Source organism: Bos grunniens, chromosome 7 (assembly GCF_055505025.1).
Source record: "Bos grunniens cultivar Pamir isolate PY7600 chromosome 7, Bosgru_T2T1.0, whole genome shotgun sequence".
Lineage (NCBI taxonomy): Eukaryota > Metazoa > Chordata > Mammalia > Artiodactyla > Bovidae > Bos > Bos grunniens.
Genome location: NC_141171.1, coordinates 993,857 through 1,017,012, shown reverse-complemented (window position 1 = coordinate 1,017,012; position 23,156 = coordinate 993,857). Strand labels below are relative to the sequence as shown.

Sequence of the window (23,156 nt, the reverse complement as noted above, 5' to 3'; positions counted from 1 at the left end):
GTTAGCATCACCTTGGAAGCCCATGTATATACATAAACAGATACATATATAACACATACCAATACATATATACATATACAAATCACTATGTTGTGTACCAGTCAGTCCTAAATATTCATTGGAAGGACTGATGCTGAAGCTGAAGCTCCAATACTTTGGCCAACTGATGAGAAGAACTGACTCATTGGAAAGACCCTGATGCTGGGAAAGACTGAAGGTAGGAGGAGAAGGGGATGACAGAGGATAAGATGGTTGGATGGCGTCACCGACTCGATGGACATGAGTTTGAGTAAGCTCTGGGAGTTGGTGATGAATAGGGAAGCCTAGTGTGCTGCAGTCCATGGGGTCACAAAGAGTCAGACACAACTGAGCAACTGAACTGAACTGATATTGTGTACCTTAAACTTACACAATGTTATATGTCAACTATATCTCAATAAAACTGGAGAAAAAATTTGCCAAAGATAAACCTTGGAGAGGGCAACCTGCCAGCATATAACTGAGGACTGATAATGATTATATAGCAAACCACTCATGTGATATTTCTGTGATGTTTCTAGATTATATTCAAGTTAATACTGTATAAATGAATGAATGATTAAATTTCAATTAAGTAAATATTATATTCCACTGACTCGATGGATATGAGTTTGAGCAAGCTCCAGGAGCTGGCGATGGACAGGGAAGATGGCTGGACAGCATTACTGATTCATTGAATGTGAACTTGGGCAAACTACGGAAGATGGTGAGGGATAGGCAGGCCTGGTATGCTGCAGTCCATGCAGTTGCAAAGAGTCGGATACGACTGAGCAACTGAACTGAAATGAACTGAAGCAGTAACAAGGGTCACATCACATGAAATTTAACTTGCTAAAATTAATCTAGACACAGTCAAAAAAAGATCATAAAATTATACAGTGCTAAATATTATATTTTGCATTTCTAGGTACTGTATGCTACTGTATATAGGATATATTTGCACACAAGTATTAAGATGCAGGATTTATATTTTAAAACACGCGCAGTGTGCTTTCTGAGAAGTTACAGATGTTTTCTTTTAAAAATGGCCAAGGATAATTTTGGTAGTCAGTTATTTTTGTCTTCTAGGTCAGGTGAGAAGCACTTCCCCAGCTAAGCATCTGTGCTTCAGGAGCTCACAATTTATCCTATACTTCAAACCTAAACATGTCTGGCCAGAAGATGTACTTTTGTCAACTTACTTAAATATAAAAAAAGACCATTACTTTTTAATGTAAATTTTTAACAGCTCTATTATGATACAGGGGCTTCCCTGATGGCTCAGTTGGTAAAGAATCTGCCTATGATGCAGGAGACCCAGGTTCAATCCCTGGTTTGGGAAGATCCCCTGGAGAAGAAAATGACAACCAACTCCAGTATTCTTGCCTGGGAAACTCCATGGACAGAGGAGCCTGGCAGGCTACAGTCCACAGGGTTGCAGAGTTGGACACGACTGAGCAACTAAACCACCACCGTTGGGATACAAGTCATATATTGTTGTTCAGTCGCCCAGTCATGTCTGACTCTTTGCGACCCCATGGACTGCAGCATACCAGGCCTCCCTGTCCCTCACCATCTCCCAGAGTTTGACCAAGTTCATGTTCATTGCACCAGTGATGCCATCCAGCCATTTATCTTCCTTCTGCTCTCAATCTTTCCCAGCATCAGGGACTTTTCCAATGAGTTGTCTGTTCACATCAGATGACCAAAATACTAGAGCTTCCGTATCAGACATTCCAGTGAATATTCAGGATTGATCTCCCTTAAGATTGACTGATTTGATCTCCTTGCTGTCCAAGGGACTTGCAGCAGTCTCCTCCAGCACCCCAGTTCAAGGCATCAGTTCTTTGGCATTCTGCCTTCTTTACGGTCCAGTTCTCACAACTGTACCTGACCACGGGGAAGACCATATTGACTATACGGACTTTTATCAGTAATGTCTCTGCTTTTCAACACATTGCCTAGGTTTGTTATCGCTTTCCTGCCAAGAAGCAATTGTCTTCTGATTTCATGGCTGCAGTCACAATTCACCATGATTTTGGAGCCCAAGAAGAGGAAATCTGTCACTACTTCCACTTTTCCCCTTCTATTTACCATGCACTAATGGGAGTGGACGCCATGATCTTAGTTTTTTTAAATATTTAGTCTTAAGCCAGCTCTTTCACTCTCCTCCTTCACCTTCATCAAGAGGCTCTTTAGTTCCTCTTCACTTTCTGCCATTAGAGTGGTATCATCCGCCTAGTGGAGGTTGTTGTTTCTCCCACCTATCTTGATTCCAGCTTGTACCTCATCCGGCCCAGCATTTCTCATAAGTTACATACCATAATAGGATACACTTGAAATAGTGTATAGTACAATGGTTTTTAAGTATATTCACAGAGTTGTGTAGCCATCACCAAAATCTATGATTAGGTAAAACTTTTCATAATATTAACTTTTCTGGGGAAAAAAAAAAAAAAAAAGGCAGGAAGTTCCCTGGAGGGATATAGTGAAATTCCAGTCAATGTAAAGAGCACAGAGCTATGAGAGATGGTTATATGAAGGACGGAGCAACTCACTAAACCATTTTTGTATCTTTTAAACTGCTAAACTTTCCTTGCACCTTGGGAATCGTTCTAGAATTATACCTGCACCTCACAAAACAGAGCTAACAGCCACTGCAAATGACACAAAGGCCCACCCACAGGCCAGTTCTTTTAAATCCAAAATGCTCTTCCCAAAGAGTGCTGTATGGCTCTGCTCTCCAATTCCGCCCTGTAATTCCCCTTCCTCTGGGTCACACTTCACTTCTGAACTCATGTCAGGCACATATACATCTCTGGCTCTGAGATCTGCCACAGCCTCCTTGGTTGCGGCTGCCTTGACTGCTGCTCCACAGTCCCTGATGGGCTGGAAGAAGCTGGAACGGCTAAAGGGTCCTGGCCCTCAGGAGCACCAGCTGTGTCCACACCCAGTTGGGAGGCTTGGCAGCCACTCAGACACTGTTTGGTTGATTACTGTGGTGAGAGGTGTTGCCAAGAAGTGGTTTTCAAGGTTTTTGCGCAAGAAGGCATAAATCTAACTTTTAACATGAAATCTCTAGCATACCAACATGTGTTCAGTAAGTTCTTTTAAGCACTGTTTCTCTCCTCTGCTCTTGGCTGCACTCTCCCTGCATGCTACCAGATGAGAGCGAATAAACCAGCACCTCCATGAGGCTCTTACTGTTTTAAAAATAATGAAATAGAATACAAAGCTACTTTCTTAGGAATCTTGCTTGTTATTCATGTCCGATTTCCCTTCTGGAATCCCTTCCATCAGCACTAAGAGCTGCAGAGAGAATCCATTTTTTACCCATGAAATCAGTTAAGATTAACCAGTTTTTGACAATAAGAGTTTAAATTTGTGCACTGTCTTGGAAGGCAATTTGCAATCTCTCAAATTAAAATGTACACATCTAGTGATCAAGCTTCTGCGCTTCTAGGAATGTATCTAAGCAGATATCTGTGCTGAGATTGAAGTGTGCATGTATGAAGATCATTGCTCAGAGCTGTTTGTAGTAGCTGAAGGCTGGGGACAGCCTGATGCCTGGCAGGGCGCAAGTAAGTGATGGCGCAGCCACACACGGCCACTGCAGGGCCACAGGCAGGCAGCCCTACACAGAGCATAAGGGAAAGCTGTGTGTTCTCTTGGAAAACAAGCTACATCTCCAAGATGTGTCAAGCAAAAAAGTGGCCTGCAGAGTATGTGTAAACTATCTAAGGTGGGGCAGGAAGACACGTAGAATATTTCTGGGAGACCCAGGGGCCTCTGATGAGGATGCTGGACAAAAGGCAGACATTTCTTTTCCACTGCATATGTCCTTTTTGTACAGTCAGGATACTTTGCTGTGTGCCTGCATATAGTATTTTACTAGATGCTGCTATATATATTGAGAGTGGTGGGTAGATTGTCATCTAGCCCAGTTCGACCTCACCGTAGCTCCCCAGCTCTGCTCACCTGGAGGAACAGTAGCCTCAGCAAGGGAGAAAGCACTGTCTTACAGCCAGTCTCATATGGAAAAAGACAGCCACCTGAGTGACTCCTCTTTCGCCTGCTCACTAGTCTGTGACAGTGAGAAGCACAGAGGTAACAGCTACCACCTGCGGCCTTTGCCAAATATTGATTTCAAATCCCAGCCCACCCCTTGTTCTGTCTATGTGGCCTGGAGCAAGTCACTGAGCTCCCAGGGGAGCATGGGGATGGCAGCACCTACTTCCCAGGGTTGTTGAGAGAATTCACAGGAGTCTTTGTAAAGCAACAGGAACAGTGTCTGCTGCAGAGTAGTGCCTGTGTCTGTGAAAACGGAACAGGCAAGGAGCTTCTTCCTCCTGGGGAGCATGTGGCACAAATGCAGGTATGCACAGGGCATACAAGAAGCTCTTGAAAAATGATTAAATAAAACCACAAGGAAAATAGTACCATTTTAGTTATTTGTTTTTGGCTTTCTCCTTGGAGAAATGATGGTTAAACCAAATGTGTGATCTGGTGACAACTTGATTAAGATGTAAATCATCCCATACACATTTCTCTGACCCACAGGGGCCACATCACTGAACTAGGTGCTGCTGAGACGCACCAGTCAGGGGGCCTTGCAGGGCGAGTCATGAGAGGACGTGGTACACAGGGACCACCCCCCTGTTCAGGAGATTTGCAGGCAGAGAGGCCAGGTGCTGAGAGATGGGAAAGGGGCAGAGGACTCTGGGACTGGCTCTCTGAAGAGGTGGCTTCAATTCATCCTGCAGGTGCCAGCTGACAGGTCGCCCACCTGGCCTATTGCAGGCTGTTTCCTCTCCCAACTTTTAAAAAGTCACATACCCCTTTATTTCCCGTATAGCACTTCCCTTCTTGTCTTCTGTCTGACTCCCTTCCAGATTATAACCTTCATGAGGATGGAGACCACACCTGTCTTGTTTATTTGTCTTATCCATTGCTTATTCATTGCCCGGAACCCAGAGCAGAGCCTGGTACATTTTAGATGCTCAGTAACTATTTTTTTGAATGAATAAATGCATCAATAAATGAACAGGTTTAAGGAGTTGATCTTAGAGAAGGTGACCTTTGAGCTGGGCTGGAGACAGCCACTCTCAATACACAAGCAGCGAGAAGCCCAACGTGTAAACACTGGGGACAGAAAGGCCAGAGAGGTAGGTGGTGCTGAGCCTGATGTCCCTGCGTGTTAGCTCCTTTCACCAGGGCAGGAAGGCACTGCTCCTGTGGTAATCCCAAGACAATCAAGCACAAAGACATATGCCCCAGCAACACCCACCCCCAGCTACCGTGTACTTTGAGCATCCTAGGGCTGGAGTGGACAGCCTTCTAGATAAATGGACAATGTCCTGGGGAAGTATCCCAGAAGGGGCTGCAAAGTAAATCACAACCATTACTACAATCAGTTATGAAGCCTTCCCATGCGTCAATCGCATTTTATCTAAACCTCACAATGCCTATGCTCAGGCTGTGGCTCCCACGGACAGACAGGGCATTTCTGGCTCCAAGGCCAAAGAGTTGAGCAATTCACAACTAGGTGTACCTGACTGCAGGCGGCTCAACACTGCTGCCCCCCAAATTAGCATAAGACCTGTCTCAGAATCCTAGTTAGGAGATTCTAAATAGTTGGCAGATGGGATTTGGCCTGTGGGGAGATGCCCACCTGGCTGCTGATGGACACACTCAGAACTCCCAGGTGGGGTCCAGACCATCCTGATACACTCTCCCCTGACCCCTAGGAGGTCAACCCCTCCATGGGACACTCCTTTTTCTGACTCCAGCTTTCTCTTCCCATCCAGCCCCCTCCCCACAGGGCAGAGGCAAGCCACAGCAAGGCTGGTTCTCACTACATACCTCCCTCTGTTGCCCAAGAGGGATGGCAAAATCCCTCCAAGTTGGTTGGAGAAATGCCCAGGCCTGGGGCAGAGGCTGCCTTGGCCCAGGATATACCCACTGCAGCTCAGGGTATATCCTGTGCCCACTCTGCCATCCTGGCATCCAGAGCCTCCAAACAGCTTTTCAGAGTCTTTTTAAAAAAATTTTATTTAATTGGAAGATAATTACAACATTGTGATGGTTTTTGCCATACACTGACATGAATCAGCCACATGTGCACATGTGTCCCCCCATCCTGAACCCCTTCCCACCTCCCTCCCTACCCTATCCCTCTGGGTGGCCCCAGAGTACCAGCTTTGAGTGTCCTGCTTCATGCATCAAACTTACACTGGTCATCTATTTTACATATGGTAATATACTTGTCTCAATGCTATTCTCTCAAATCATCCCACCTCGCCTTCTCCCACAGAGTCCAAAAATCTGTTCTTTACATCTGTGTCTCTTTTGCTGTCTTGTATATAGGGTTGTTGTTATTGCCTTTCTAAATTCCATATATATATGTGTTAATAGACTGTATTGGTGTTTCTTTTTCTGACTTACTTCACTCTTGCATAATAGGCTCCAGTTTCATCCACCTCATTAGAACTGACTCAAATGTATTCATTTTTATAGCTGAGTAATATTCCATTGTGTATATGTACCACAGCTTTCTTATCCATTCATCTCCTGATGGACATCTAGGTTGCTTCCATGTCCTGCCTATTGTAAACAGTGCTGCGATGAACATTGGCGTACATGTGTCTCTTTCAATTCTGGTTTCTTCGGTGCGGTGTGTATGCCCAGCAGTGCGATTGCTGGGTCATATGGCAGTTCTATTTCCAGTTTTTTTAAGGAAAGTCCACACTGTTCTCCATAGTGGCTGTACTAGTTTGCATTCCCACCAACAGTGTAAGAGGGTTCCCTTTTCTCCACAGCTTCTCCAGCATTTACTGTTTGTAGACTTTTTGATGGCAGCCATTCTGACCGGCATGAGAGGGTACCTCATTGTGGTTTTGATTTGCATTTCTCTGATAATGAGTGATGTTGAGCATCTTTTCATGTGTTTATTAGCCATCTGTATGTCTTCTTCAGAGAAATGTCTGTTTAGTTCTTGGCCCACTTTTTGATGGGGTTGTTCATTTTTCTAGTATTGAGCTGCAGGAGTTGCTTATATATTTTTGAGATTAATTCTTTGTCAGTTGCTTCATTTGCTATTATTTTCTCCCATTCTGGAGGCTGCCTTTTCACCTAGCTTATAGTTTCCTTCATTGTGCAAAAGCTTTTAAGTTTAATTAGGTCCAAACTGTTTATTTTTGCTTTTATTTCCATTACTCTGGGAGGTGGGTCATAGAGGATCCTGCTGTGATTTATGTTAGAGAGTGTTCTTCCTATGTTCTCCTCTAGGAGTTTTATAGTTTCCAGTCTTACATTTAGATCTTTAATCCATTTTTTAGTTTATTTTTGTGTATGGTGTTAGAAAGTATTCCAGTTTCATTATTTTACAGGTGGTTGATCAGTTTTCCCAGCACCACTAGTTAAAGAGATTGTCTTTTCTCCGTTGTATATTTTAGACTCCTTTGTCAAAGAAAAGATGTCCATAGGTGTGTGGATTTATCTCTGGGCTTTCTATTTTGTTCTGCTGATCTATATTTCTGTCTTTGTGCCAGTACCATACTGTCTTGATGACTGTAGCTTTGTAGTATAGTCTGAAGTCAGGAAGGTTGATTCCTCCATTCCCATTCTTCTTTCTCAAGTTTGCTTTGGCTATTTGAGGTTTTTTGTGTTTTCAGGGTCCCACTCTTAAAACTGATAAGAAGAGTGAGAAAAGGTTCTAAAGGGAGAAAAACACAGATAAACACAGAGGGACTCCAGAAGAGACTACACATGTGATGCGAGATAGAGACAAGCCCTTTGAGAGGGACTGTGGCCCCTTGGCCCAGCCCACCTTGGGGGTCTGCGAATTCTAATGCTCCCTTCAAATATGGCTTGAGAGATTATCTAGGGACTCAGGACCAAAGACAGCACAGAGGTCCATCCATGAAGGCAGGGGTGCTTCAAACCTTCAGGTGAATTTGTTTTTATAACAATGACCAGATGGAGGGGCAATGTTTCTGGATTTCTAGCCAGAACTAGGATCTCTGAACTCTTGGAACCTACCCCTAGGGTGTAGGGGTACCAAATGGGGAGAGGGGTCATTTGGGGCTTGGACAATGAGGGAAGAAGGTCTAAGTCCACAGAGGGTGGATTGGGGTCCATATTCTGATTCTGTGGCTATAGTTTTTGAAAACCTCTCCATCTTTCCAAGGATCAGCTTCTCAATGAAAAGCACTGCCCTATGATTGAGGGTGGACAGTCCCAGACAGAGTACCACCACCTGTACCTCACACAGGGTAGGGGCTTACTCCATTAGGGCTATGTCACCACTCAGCCAGGCTGGCATCCTCCCGTCAGAGGTTGCTCTTTCCACTACTACCAATAATGCTTTTCTGAATTGAAGCATCTGATGTCCTTAGTCCATGAGCCTCATAGAGATTAGATAATATTCTGAGTCCTAAACTGGAAGACACGGCCAGTGAGATCTCTGCCTCATAGAATTCGTGTGTGTGTGTGGTATGTGGGGTGTGTGTGTGTGTGTGTGTGTGTAAGAGAGTATGTGTGTGTTTGAGTGTCAGGTATGTGTGTTGGGTGTGTATTGTGTGAGTGAGTACCTGTGTGTGAGTTTGTGCTTGAGTGTCAGATGTGTGTGTGTGTGTGGCATGCCAGGGGAGGTAGGAGTATACTTTTCCAGGTGAGGCCTCCCAGGATGGAGGCCACCAGGCCAAGAGCAAGGGCTGCGAGAGGGGGCTTTGGACTCTCTGGATGTCCAGGCCTCCCTCATGCAGACCAGGGGAGGCTACTTTATTCATGAAGCCCGGATGACAATTCCTGCTGCTTCCCTGCAGAGTGAGAGTAAAGTGAGTAAAGACGGAGGTGTGAAGGAAGCACGAGATCCCACAGCTGGGTCCTCAAGCAGAGGCAGAGGAGCCCCCAGGCCTGGCTCAGGGTCAGGAGGGGGTTGGCTCCTCTGGGGACAGCCTTACCCTACTTCAGGCCTCCTCGGGACTCCCAGGGTTAAAGTTACTACAGCACTTGAACCCCTGGAATAATAGGAGACTTTGCTTTCCATGGTAAGTGTGAGCAAGGCATTTTTCTTTTTAACAAAAAACTCGTGGTGTCCCTGTGCCATTAGCATTTCACCATTTCACCAAAACAAAGGGGAAGCAACACATAAATACTCTGTACTGAAAAACTTTCAAGAAAAAAGTTCAAACTGTCATATTTGGCTAAACTGTTTTTTTTTTTTTCTTTTCTTTACAGTGAAATATTTCCTTTGAAAATTAAAGGGGCAGATGACTAGATGAAATTACTTGGCTTTGCATCTAATGTATCTTCAGAACTTTCTCCCAAGAGTGTAACCTCAAGTTCCTATTCCTTCATAAGCAAATTTTTGCTAAATATAAAAATAAACTCAATTTAAAAAGCCCCATTTGCTAATCTTATATCACAAAATCTCCAGAAGGTTTCTCGGACCTTGGGAAACCCCTGATGAATAAGACTGATGGGGAAATGGCATGATGATGGAGAGGAGGAGGAACAGGAGCAGGAGGAGGGTAGCAGCCTGTGCAGAGCCCCTGCTCTGCTGGCCTCACTGCAGCCCTCCACATGAGAGTGCCAGAAAAGTCCCACAAGTAGGGGCGCTGGTGTTCGGAAGCTCCTAAGACTGGCTCCTAAGGACCAACTGTGTGCCTCTCTTCCCAGTGCTAAGCTCAGGGACCTCATATTTGATGACCTACCTGAAATCAGCCATGGTAAGAGTATTCTTACCACAGAAACTGATGAACTAAAGAGCTAAAGAGTTGTTTAACATTTATCTGCACATCACTGGGTAGGGGGTTCTGTTTCTCAAGATTCCTGTGACTTGGAGAGGCAACAAGCTAGGTGACTTGACCCCCGAGTCTGTGCTCTATCAACTCAAGCCCAGTCTCTTCTGAGGTATCCATTCATGAACTGAACTGTTACAAGGAGGAAGGGAGTGTCAAATATGACAGGGTTCTGAGAGCCGAAAGAACTTTGGGACAGAAAGATGAGCTCTCCTGAGTCAAGTAATCTCCCTGACTTGCTGTTTCCTCAGCTAAGACAAGAGGCAAGCAAACCCCTGTAAGCACCTGACAAACTCTCCTGAAAGACCCCTGTGCAGATGGTGTGTGTAGTGTGTGTGTGTGTCCTGGCCTGCCTTGATTCTGGGGAATAAAACCATGCCTGTGTCTTGCAGAAAGAGGTAGATGAAAAGGGTATTACCTACATGCGTGGAGAGCAAGATGCACATTATTTATATGACATGGGAACTGACTTTTAGAGAAAGTATGAAAACTACTTGGTCCAACTGGGTATGTAGCATGATGCCGGTGAAGGAAGGGATATTTAACTGATGCCCATGTTCACCTCCTGACTGCAGTGGCTCTAGTTTGAGAGTGGAGTGCTGGGACCAGAGGAGTTGGGTGTTGACCAGGAGCTCTCTGGTCAATATGCTTCTGGCTATCTGGACAATCTGTGGCTACGTGGAATCGGCAATACTGGACTCTTCTTAGGGAAAGCATCTGAAAGCAAGAATCCAACTGCAATAGGATGAATAATGGCCCACAAAAAGGTTACTAAACATATATGGTTATAGTAGGAAATGGCAACCCACTCTATTACTCTTGCCTGGGAAATGCTATGGACAGAGGAGCCTGGAGGGCTACTGTCCACGGAGTTGCAAAGAGTTGGACATGACTGAGCACAAACAGACATATATATGAAGGACAGAGAAGATTTAAGAATTCACAGACAGGACACGCAATTCTTTCTGTCATATCCCCACGCATGCATGCCACCATGCCCTTGCATATGCTGTGCCTTCAGTCTGGTATGCCTAGCACCCTCTTCTCTCTGCAGAGCTCATTCTTGAAATCAGGCCTGTGGCACTGTCCCAGGTCCCTCCCTCTCTTCTGGGGAAATTCAGTGTCCCTGTCTCCACTATGCTGGGGTCCCAAGCTCAGACTGCATGGGGGCCATCAGGTAACATCTGTGAGTGAGGCAGCTGAGTCATTGTGGGAGAACAAGGGAGTCTGCACCTGTCATTCCAGGGGCCACTGTAAACTATTCAGAAACACAGACTCAGAGTTGCTCATCTTTTTTCAAGGGAAGTCAAAATCCTACCTAATTATGTGAAATTTCCCTATTGTGTAGCTTGGTAACTACAGTAATTAAAAAAATAAAGTTTCTGTTTCTACACCAAACAGAAAGATGTCTGTCCGCTGGTCTGGCATGGGGCTGCCAGGCTAAACTTCTCAGTTCACTGAAACTTTGAGGGTCATCTGCATACTGCGCGAAGGGTTGACTACAACTGGGTCTAGCTTCCTGTAGGAGAAGCAGCAAAGAGAAGGGGGATCAGGAGCCACTGTGAGCCTGGTCATCAGCAACTGATAAGGAAAGACCTCTAGTTCAACTCCTGCTGACCCCTGCAGAACCAGCTCCAGAGATCTGAGCTCTGAGATGGCTTTAAGGTGGCAGATCCCAGTGGAGCCACAGCCAGTCCAGAGAAAACAACTGCTCAAAGATGTGCACAGATTTCCCTGGGCCTCAATTTCCCCAAATGTAAAGTGAAGAGGGTAACTGGTTTATTCCAGGAGCACCTTCGTGATTTTTGCACTACCCTGGTATCAAATGCACAATCATTTCTTGAATATTTTTCTATAAATTTGACAAAAGTTCCAAAACTTAAACAAGTTCATTACAAAAGGAAAACAAACATAAAGGAAAACCAGTATCACTTGCCATATACATACAGACCATACAATAATCCAAAAAAACACTAACAAACCAAACCAATGGGTTCAATTCCAGCCCACTATTGCTGTAAGCTCCGAGCCCAGGACAGCTTCCTCTGCGCAAGAATCAGAAATATGTAAAAGACACATTGCTATCGCTATCGCTAAGTCATTTCAGTCGTGTCCGACTCTGTGCGACCCCACAGACGGCAGCCCACCAGGCTCCGCCATCCCTGGGATTCTCTAGGCAAGAACACTGGAGTGGGTTGCCATTTCCTTCTCCAATGCATGAAAATGAAAAGTGAAAGTGAAGTCACTCAGTCGTGTCCGACCCTCAGCGACCTCATGGACTGCAGCCTTTCAGGCTCCTCTGTCCATGGGATTTTCCAGGCAAGAGTACTGGAGTGGGGTGCCATTGCCTTCTCCGAAAAGACACATTAGCGCCCAGCTAAGACTTTCTCTTGGCTACAAGAAAAGGAAACAACTTTCCCAGGCAGGAATTCCACAAGACTTGACTTCACTGAGGGCTGGAGGGTGGGGTGTACCAGTGTGGAGCCCTGATGGGTTAGTTACAAACCAAAGCTGGGATGGAAGTTAAGGTGGTTGTAAGGGCAGAAGGGCATCTGAGAGGAAGAAGGAGGGAGAGGCTGCTCATGTTAGAGGGGCAGGCCCAGTGGGCGGATCTCAGTGTACCAGTCTGGCTCTAAGACCACCAGGGGGCCAAGGGCCTTGAATGTCACACTAAGGAGTTTGGAACCCAAAGCCTTTTGGCAAAATTGCCACCTTTGTCTTCTCTCTCTCCCCAGGAATGGCCTACAGGCAGTCCATTATATACAATACCAATGATGCCCAGGAATCTTGACATTTTTGCTGAGAGTTACGGAATTTAAATTGATGTCTGTTTGGCCTGGGGCAGGCTGCATCCCAAAAGTCGGCTGCCTGCTCCTCCATCAGTTGGTCCTTTTTCACTTTTACAGGAGCTCCTGGCCTCAGAAACAAGGCCTGTACAGACTTTGGCCCACAGCTCACCGCTGGCACACTCCACCCCAGTAGCCCTCAGCAAAGTCAGACAGAGGCCTTTCATGGCTTCAAACGTTCCAACAGGTCCTCCACCCACAGGAGGCTGAAATGGGTAACTGAATCCCACTCAATTGAAAAAAAAAAAAAAAAAAAAAGGCACAGTGACCTTTTGTCCCAGCAGAAGTTCTCAGCCCTGTCCCCAGCAGGGAGGCGACCCAGCAGAGAGAGTAAGGGATCGGTGATGCGCGCGCCGGGCCGGGCCGCCCTCCCCACCGTTAAGGGGTTCACCGCGGTACTCAAGAGGCGGGGGCCCCAGCCCTCTCCCAGTCTAGGGCTTCTTCCAGATTCCGCCCGACGCTCGGGGGTTGGTGTTGCTCCTTCCCCGCGCCTCGTCGAGCGCTTTTTGCAATAAAGGGGCGACAATACGGAATCCACCCTTCTAGGGACAAGAAGTTCACTTTGGGACGCGAGGAGGACGCACAGGCCCTTCCCGAGCGCACCAGGGGCCGCTCCCCACACCACCGGGGCGGAGCAGGTGTGGTCGCCTCTCCTCAGTTGCTGGAGATGGAGAGGCGGGATGGGCACCCCGAGCCCGGGGAGCACGCTAGCTTGCGTTTGGCCGCCTTTGTGGGAGATTTGGGGGCGCTTTCCTCACTGCACATGAGGTGCAGAGGAAACACACCTCTGTGTTTCGAGGGCCCAGGACAGGACCAATTCCCTCCCCGCTGTGGGATGCAGACTGGGGTGAGGCGACCCCCTCCTTCACCCCGCAGTGGGACGACCAACTCGGAGGCAGGCCCAGCCCGCGAGAGCCCCTCGTCAGTCGGCGCCCCGATTTCGCGCCGCCTTCAGTCCCAGGCACCGGGCTCTCGGGCCCAGGCTGTGAGAGGCTGGGACTCCGGAGCCCGCGGCCGCCGCGGCGGTGGGCGCTGCACTCACCGCACATCTCGGCTGCTCCTCGCGCCCCTCCTGGAACCCGGCCTCCGCTCGCCGATAACCGCCGACACTCCCGAGCGCGCCCCGGCCTCTGGCCCTTATAGCGGGAGCCCGCCGCCAGAGGCGGGGGCGGGGCGGGGCCTCTTCCCGCCTGTCCGCTCCCCATTGGCCGCCGGTTGTCGTGACAACGGCGGGCACCCCGCCGCCCGGAGTCTGCACGCCGCAGGCGAGGGGCGGCTCCCCGGCTGTAACACGTGGGTCCAGGAAACAGGTTGGTGGTCGCAGCGAGCTTCCTGAGTTCAGATCGAGATGCAGGGGCCTGAGTCGCTCTGTGCTTCAGTTTCCCCGTCTGTAGAATGGGCATAGCAATGAAACCCACCTCCCGAGATGTAATGTGGTGTCATTTAATCAAGTGTAAGTCACAGAGCCCTATGTCCCGCATAATAAACCGCATTTCGAGTGTGCGTCCCTCTGCGCGCTAGATCCCTCAGCGCACAGGTAGGCTCAGAGATGGAATGGGACTTTGCCAAAATCCGGCAGCGGGGGCGCTGTCAGAACTTGAACCTGGGATTTACTGCAGAGCCGGAAATCGGAGGCCGGGATTCCCCAAGAATTGAGCAAAGCTGGGGGAGCCCAGGAAGCCACCCAGTCCCGGAGGTGTGCTGGCCCACTTCTCGGCGCAGCTGGCCTGCGCTCGGCCGGTCTAATCTCGGCAACCTTAATCTGGCCCCGCAGTGAGTCACCGAAGCCTGAGTTCCTGACCTTCCCTTCCTCTCCTTTCTGCACTTTCAGCTTGGTCTCCCGAGGAAGGTCACGAGAACTGGCCCAACATTTGCGTACTTTGAGGCCATCTGGTGTTTTTTATTTTACTTAAAAAAAAAAAAATCTGAAATTCTAAACAGATACTCTTCAGTCGTATTGGGGGCGGCGGGAGGGGGGGGGGGTGGGCCGGGAAACGAAGCTTTCTACGTCTTGTCTAGAACAGTTTTCCTGATGTAATCTGTCTCTAGCATCACAAGACTCTGCAGGCCCTGGCAGGAGGAAGTGTTTATTGTACCCATTGGACCTTTGAGAAAACTGAGGCTGAGCAACAGTGAGGAGGGGGTTGGTGGAGTAAAGCTGCTGGAAAACAGGTGGTTTTCAGGAGCTGCCACATGTGCTTTTCCCCCTCCACAGTGGGCTGTCACTTTCACTCACTCCTTCCCTCTTTCCTGAGCAGGAGGCTTCGTGCCTGTCCTAGTAGTAGGGACCAAAAGATGAGTAAAAGTAGATCTAGCTTGGGCCCTCCTGGTGCTTACAAAGTGGTGGGGAGGCAGACACTTAGTCCAGTGTCACAGAGAGCTGGGCAGTTCCAGGTGGGATATAGGGAGAGGGGACAGACCTGGCTGATGTGGAGGGTGCCAGGCTGCCTGGAACTAGGCAGGGGCTGGAGCTGCTGCAAGTGAGTACAGAGCTGGGGCAGTTGCCAGAGGAAGTCAACAGACTCAAGAAGGGAGGTACTGATATGTACAAAGATCCTGTGGCTGAGGGCTAGAATTTGAGTTGGGAGATGAGGCTGTTCTGCCCCAGACTGACCTCCACCCTCTGTAACTGAGGTGGGAATAGGGTGATATTATTAGGCCCTCTGCTAGAACCAAGACACCAGGAGCCCTGAGGTCCTAGCAGGGTCCACATCTGTCCCTTATCCTCCCCAGGAATTCACAGCTCCCTCTGGTGAATGGCATGAATGCTAGGACCCCTGTAGAGGTATCTGCAGTGCTGCCCTGCTTTGGGGGCCAGTCCCTGGGAGACTTTTGGGAGGACAGTGGCCTGGGGCTGGCCACATAACCGATAGGTAACTTGGGTGTTGGTTCAGGGATCAATGTGTGGCCCATGCTGGCCCCTTGACAATCTGCTTATGGACATGAGGGAGGTCAACATAAAAGATGAGCTTGTCCCTTGTCCAGCTGGCTAGAGGGTAGACTGGTGATGCCAGGAACCCTCTTGTCACCTTCAGGGTTGAGTGGGGAGAGGTTCTCTGAGAGCAAAGGACCCAGAGCAAAGCAAATCCCTAGGATGGAGAAAGATACATATTTTTGGAGCCTCCGGTTTCATCTCAGCCTGAAGCCACAATCTTTCCCTAGGCCTCTTAATATCAGGGCTCAATAAATTCCTGTGCCTCACTTGAGGCACTCTGAAGTGACTTTTGTCATTTGCAACTAAGTCTAACCCTAATTCCTTCACCCTGTTGGAACTGGGATCCAGAGGAGGTTCAGGGGAACAATTAGGTAGCTGGTGGCCCTAGCACATAAGGTCTTGCTGACTGGAGCCCCTTCCTGGTCTCACCTTGTCCAGGACCTGTCTGGGTGGGGGCAGCTCAGGAGGCCCTGAGGTTTGGTGAAATTAAGCAATCTGACCAAAGCCACAAAGCCAGGAGCCACGGGGCTGGTCTGGATCAAGAGACTCAACTTGGTCCCTCTTAGGAGGGAGTATATGAGACCATAGATCCCTTCCCCAGCCTGCCCCTGTCCTTGTGCTTCCAGAAGGGTGGGCCTGGGTAGCTGGAGCCAGAAGCCCACAGGGCCTGGTGGAGCAGGGCCCTGAGCCCACTCCCGGTGAGTGCTGGTTGTCTAGTGGCCAGGCTGATCACCATGGCTAGCTCTTTCGAGGAGTGACCCCTGTGGCCAGCAGGGAGCTTACCCTGGTATTGCAAACAGCAAACACAGACAGGGCTTCGTTTCCTACACTTTTTTTTCACCCTCAGGTCAACGTTTAAAGTCAGGTGATTTGCTCATTGGTCTGATTTCTCCCAAACAGCCCAAAGATCTGCTCTCCTGCACCCCATACACAGTTCTTCTGAGTCCTGTGGCTGTTCTGGGGGACATGGAAGGTACCTGCTATCTCCTGGCCACCAGCCCTGTTCAGCTGTTTTCCCAGCTGTGACATTTCTTCCAGAGCCTAGAGAGGATTTCAGGGTCCATGGTATGATGAAAGCCCCTCTCTGACTGCAGCAGAAGTCCTGACTGGGCTTTCACCTGCTCCCAGGGACTTCCATCAAGGACCTTTCCACCAGTCTCCAACAGCCCCAGCTGGGCTGTGGCCCCTGGACAGCTTGGAGTGATGACCTCTTCCTACTTATTTCTTTGTACTCTTCTGGGAGCAGAAATGCCAAGAAAACCTTGATATTGGCTCCTTTTGCCCAGACCCAACCCTGCCCAGAGCTGTGGAATATACTGCTTCCCAGGCCTCAGGGGCATGTCCAGGAAGGTAGGGATGTGCTTGGAGCTGGGAGCCCTGCATGGCATCACTCCACCTGGGGGAAGGCATGAGATTCTAGGGGGACCTTGAGCGGTCTCCACAGCAGATGGGGTTCAGGGAGCACGGGCCAGACAACCCAGATGTCATGACTTAGATGGAGTACCCTGCCTCAGTGCTGGCTGAGCCTCAGCTCAGATTTGAAGTGAGGAGAACAAGGAGCAGCAAGAGATGAGATCAGACCTGGTGGGGGGGCAGTTAGTCACCCACTGACCTTTCATCACCTCCCTCCTGATAGGCTGGGGTATGCGGATGGGGTGTGAGTAGGGTGGAGAAATATCAATGACCTCAGATATTCAGATGACACCATCCTTATGGTAGAAAGCAAAGAGGAACTTCTTCACTAAATAGGCTCTTGATGAAGGTGAAAGGAGAGAGTTAAAAAGCTGGCTTAAAACTCAACATTCAAAAAACTAAGATCATGGCATCCAGTACCATCACTTCATGGCAAACAGATGTGGACAGAATTTATTTTCTTGGGCTCCAAAATTACCGCAGATGGTTACTGCAGCCATGAAATTAAAAGAGGCTTGCTCCTTAGAAGAAAAGCTATGATCAACCTAGACAGTGTATTAAAAAGCAGAGACATTACTTTGGTGACAAAGGTCCACCTAGTCAAAGCTATGGTTTCTCCAGTAGTCATGTATGAATGTGAGAGTTTGACCATAAAGAAAGCTGAGCGCCAAAGAATTGATGCTTTTGAACTGTGGTGCTGGAGAAGACTCTTGAGAGTCCCTTGGACTGCAAGAAGACAAACCAGTCAGTCCTAAAGGAAATCAGTCTTAAATATTCGCTGGAAGGGCTGTTCCTGAAGCTGAAGCTCCAATACTTTGGCCACCTGATGTGAAGTACTGACTCATTGGAAAAGTCCCTGATGCTGGGAAGGATTGAAATCAGGAGGAGAAGGGGACGACAGAGGATGAGATGGTTGGATGGCATCACCGACTCACTGGACGTGAGTTTGAGTAAGCTCCAGGAATTGGTGGTGGACAGGGAAGCTTGGTGTGCTGCAGTCCATGTGGTTGCAAAGAGTTGGACGTGACTGAGCAACTGAACTGAACTAAGCTGATGACTGGGGTACAGAAGGCCCATGGGGAGAGTCTAAGAGACTGACCTGGGATGCGGGTTCAGGGAGAGCTGAAACCTTGAACCAGGAGGGAAAGTGAGGTAGGAATCTTTCCTCAGAGTGAGGGCCTGGGGTAGGAAGGCCTCAGAAGTTTGGCTAGGGCATAGGTAAGGGGGAGCTCAAAACTTGCAGCTCAAGTTTTGGCCACCAGGTGTCTCTACTCCAACCACCCCCTACCCCACCCCGCCCCGCAACTACACCGCAGCTCTGAGGAAAGACAAGACCACCCTTTCAGCACAGGCTAGGCCAACTCAGAGGTGACTTTGCTGAGGAATTCCTTGGGGAACTTGTTTCACCTTCTCTCCCCTGCCAAAAGAGGTCTGCCACAAGGGTGAACTCGTGTATTCTTTTATAATTGTAAGTTAATTAAAAAAAAAAATAGGGCTAATTATAAATCTTTATAGCTTTGTTCTTCCAGAAGAAATATATATTCATTTAGGAAATATAGAGTAAAAACAATTTTAAGGGTTAACCATTGTTGATGGAAGAGCAGGTGTCAGAGAGGGCAGCTGTGGGAGAGGCTGCCAGACAGAACTGAAGGCCTTGTGGGGGAGAGGATGGCTATCCTGACTGCACCCCCCAACTCCAGGCCTCCTGCTGGGTTTCTAGAGCCAACTAGAAGTCAGAGGGCCTGGAACCCCAGATGAAGGCCACCTTTCCAGGGCACAGCGCAGCAGGAGAGTGAAGGTGAATCTGGTACCCTTTTGTTTCTGAGGAGATGCTTGTCTGAAATATGGAGCTTGAAACACCGCATTGCTTGGCACGGGTTGAACTTGGGTAGTGCCATGCAGGTGTTATCATCACGAGTCTTGACCATAAAGCCTCCATGGGGTGGGCCTGCTGCCCCCCACTCACTACCATGCCACATCCAGTGCTTGATGCAATCTCAGATTTCTACTCATCCCACGTAGGCACACACCCTCTCCTGGCCAAGCAGGAGGCCCAGCTTTCTCTGGGTACAATGGCACCAGCGGGACATCAGGGACAAAGCTGGCATTCCTGGGCCAAATCCAGGCTTCACAAGACAATTTGAAATTCTTTCTAATCACAATTCAAACGTCGGCTACAAAACAGTTTTTGCAGTAGGACCATAATGTTGTTTAAATAATGACTATATATGCAAAAAAAATGGAGTTTGTAGTGAGGGCATGGGGAGGTGACATAAAAAGGTTTCTGAGTGGTTATGCTTGGGCTGAGCACCCCCTGAGGCTGATCTACCCCTGTGGGTCTCCTAAACCCTACACATCTCCTTTAGGAAGTGCTCTAAATCCCTCTGTCCAAGGGCATAACCTAGGGTGACATGAACTGTCTGAATTTGCCTGGGACTGTTCTGGTTTTCAGAGAAGGCAATGGCACCCCACTCCAGTACTCTTGCCTGGAAAATCCCATGGATGGAGGAGCCTGGTGGGCTACAGTCCATGGGGTCGCTAAGAGTCGGACACGACTGAAGCGGCTTAGCAGCAGCAGTTCTGGTTTTAGCATTAAAGTTCCAATGTTCCAGGAACCCCTCAGTCCTGGGCAAACTATGACAGTTGGTCACTCTGGCTGCCACTTATCCCTGCAGAGACTCTGACCTGCGTTCTTGTCTCCTTGTTTTCCCCTCTACCAAGGTGAGGTTAAAAAGGGCCCAGGCTGTGCCTCAGACTTCCGGTTTCTTGTGATCAATTAGAAGAACTGGAGAGCCTGGCCCCACCCTGAGGGGCAGTGGCTGCCCAGCACCAAGTGTAGCGGTGTCCCAAGAAGAACCTGACTCCCATTTCTCCCCATCTCCCCTCCGAGGCTGGTGCTGGCTGTCCTCCCTGCCTGGGTTTCCTGCCTGGCCCTAGAGGCAGCTGGGCCAGCTACTCCTTCATACTGCTGGTATCATACAGACTCTGGGTGAGGGAGTGGAGAAGGGGCTCTCCAAGGATAGTGCAAGTGTCCCCTCCGAGTTGTTCAGTCTAGAAGCAGAATTTGGTTGTGATTCTTAGAGGCCAGGGAAAAGACAGAAGGTGGAGGTTTGGGGTCCAGAACCCTCTGGTTTCCTTCTCCATCTAGTGGAGAGGGTGTGCTTCTGGGTGGGCTACCCTGAAGGACAATGGAGGGCATCCTCCATAAAGGTGAGTTCTACCGGGGGGTGGGGGGCTGTGCACCCAAGTGTTCCTGGAGCTCCTCTTGACCCATATGTGGCTTCATGTCATGTTCGTTGAGGCAGTGGAATGTGAGGTCTTCCCAGCCCCTGTTGATGCAGGAAAAAAGCTTCAGAGAGTGAACACCATCTGGGTGTTGACTATGCAGGCAGGCAAATGTGCCTTCTGGAGTAACCAATGGGCAGAGGACACACCTGGGCCTGTTTCCCTCCCCTTTGGGGACAACAGCCTGGATTCCTCTGTGGAGCTCCCCCTTCCCTCCTCTCAGCCTGTTGGAGCACAGGGGCTGATTTGCCCCCTGACCCCTGGGGTGAGTGCATGACCCAGGCCTGGACAATGAGAGCACCATACTCTGAACATAGGGGTTGGGTCTGGGCCAGGCGAGGGGCCTAAATCAGGTCCATGAGAACCAGTGAGTGTCATCCTGGAGGGGTTTCTCTGGACCTATCAGAAAAGAGGGCCTTTCTTTCTGATGAAGTTACTAAGGTATCGGAATGTAAGACTGGATGTCATTTGTAATCAGCTTGACTCCGGTGGGGGAAATCCAGGAGTGGAAATAGATTTGTACACATGGACCCAGTCTTGAAATCATGCATGCTTGGATTTCTGAGGCACTTTGTGCTTGCTTGGGGAGGGGCCCTGTCTTCCCTGGTAAGGCTGACCCTGCCCACAGGGACGACTGCCCATGTGCCCTCTTCTTGGCCCCTGCTCAGGGGGTTCCAGGCAGACTGCCTATTCACGGAGGAGGCATCTGCTCCCTTTCTGTGCACTGCACTTTGGGGGTAGGGCTTTCTGTCCTCCATGAGCTGGACATGGTCCTCCAAGTACTGATCTTCGTGAAATGCACTGAGGGCTCTCACAGGATGCAGGTAGCATCGCCCCCTGTTTATATGACCTGTGAGGCAACTGTTACTGAAACTTCGGCCTTCTGTGAAATGTGGGGACCTGGGGAGGTCTCACGCCTTACAGTACTCCAGGAAATCAGCTGCCAGAGAATTCAGGGGCCCTGGCTGAGCATCTGTCCACCTGCACATCAGTGAAGTGGCTCTGTTGTTGGGGACAGAAATTCACTCTACCCAGCATGAGCTAACATAAAGGAGGACCTTGATGCCTCTGATGGTAAAAACACTTCCTTCAGAGACAAGACAAGTGGGACAATAAAACAGGTCTCCCGGTTGTGCTGGCATGGCAAGGCCTTTCACGTGTTCTTCTACAAAAACCCTCTTCCTTCTCTTGCAAATGGAAATCAGATTGTGCAGTTTTTCTTAATTTCCTCTCCTTAACAATACTATCTTTAGAAAATCTTTTTGATCTTAGCAGTTATGAACACATGTACACATATTTTCATTATGATGAATTTCAAAAATAATCTAAAGAGTTTGCTGTTTTGCTAGAAGAAATCCTGACATCATTTGATTTGTTAATAATTTATTATGTGTATTTACAAATAAAGGCTCTTATGACTTCAATTCCATGATCCAATCAAACAAAACTAATAGTAATATCTTAATATGATCAGATACTCATTTTCAATGTTGATATATATTGGAATATATTCAATATTCCTCAATTGTCTCAAAGTGTTTTTTTAATAACTTGTTGATTCAAATCAGGATACTAATAATGTCGATACTAATAATGTTGTGTGAGAAGACTTTTATTATCCGTAAAACATACACAACCACCCCCATACAACTGCTTGCAGCATTTGGGATGGTGTTTTTATTCCCCACGAGGCCTTTCATACTGTTTCTTTGGATACATGTCTCCTGTCTGTCTCAGAGCAGGCAGAGCAGCCTGTGTTGGGACCATGTGCTACTGGAAAACCAGCGTCTCCAGGGCCTGAAGCAGGCAGGAGATGTAGAGACCAGGAGGGGATGAGATGCTGGTGCGAGCCAGAGGCAGCTGTGACTGCAGAGAGGACACTGGCCCCAGAGTCGGGCTGGTCAGGTGTGAGCCCTGGCTTTCTGCAAACTTATATGTGGTCTTGAACAAGGCAATCTCTCCTTCCATAAGATGAAGACCGCAGACCCTCTCACACAATGTCTGAGAAAGTGTCAATGGGTACAACTTTCTCGAGAGAAATTTGGCAATATGTATCGACAATAGACTGGTTTCATGAACAGTGCAAAGTACCACTAAGAAACACAGCACAGATACATTGTTCAGTAGAAAAGAGGGCTCCAAAGATATTATGTAGCATGTAATCCTCAGTGTATTTGGTTTCATAGGTAACAGTTTTATTGAGATAGAATTCACACACCATGCAACTCGCTTACATAAACAGCATGCAGTTCAGTGATTTTAGGCATATTCACAGAGTTGTGCAACCATTGCCAAAATCAATTCGAGAACGTTTTCATCATTCTCCTGAAAAAAAAATCAAGGGCCTCCAAAGTGGTGGGAAAAGGCTTCTTGTCCTTAAGGCTCATGCACTCCTGGGGAGCAGAGAGGCTGGCTCCTTGCCAGGGAGTAGCAGTGTGGGTCTTCTGTCCTGCCTGGAATGTGGCCGACGGCAAGCCTGTGACTCAGGGCTAGTTGGTGCTGGGAAGCTGAGGGCTGTGGACTACGTGCAGGCCTGAGTTCTGGGCCCCACAGGCTCACTGGGGAGAGACAGTGTCCATGGAGGAGTTCTGGGCTCAGCATCCCCTACACCACCAGCTCTTCACAGTGGCCCCTGGCCCCTCCCACACCTGTGTGCCAGCTGAGCTGAGATCTTGGCCTTCTTGGCCCTGCCTGGCTGGCCAGCTCCTCAGCAGAGAAGCTGGGACAAGGAGAACAAGGAACTCTTTGTCCTACAGGGGTACAAACCATCCCATGTCCTCAGGCTGACTACGTTCACTCAATGAAGTAAAATACTTTGGAAATTTTCTTGGGTCTGCAGACCCACATTTGTGAACC

At 48.5% G+C, this 23,156-nt stretch overlaps 1 protein-coding gene and 1 non-coding gene across 2 annotated transcripts in view; one reads left to right on the top strand and one right to left on the bottom strand.

The window, feature by feature from the left end:
- GFPT2 (glutamine--fructose-6-phosphate transaminase 2) overlaps nucleotides 1-14,597 on the bottom strand; it is a 46,219-nt gene extending 31,622 nt beyond the window's left edge. Inside the window, exon 1 of the mRNA XM_086407838.1 lies at nucleotides 13,710-14,597. Within this exon, the coding sequence (XP_086263964.1) occupies nucleotides 13,710-14,070 (361 nt within the window). The 5' untranslated portion in view covers nucleotides 14,071-14,597. The remainder of the gene's footprint in view (nucleotides 1-13,709) is intronic.
- On the top strand, nucleotides 1,289-1,360 carry TRNAH-AUG (transfer RNA histidin (anticodon AUG)). Its single transcript has one exon. It is a non-coding gene; the product is annotated as a tRNA-His (tRNA).
- Nucleotides 14,598-23,156: the final 8,559 nt, after the last annotated feature.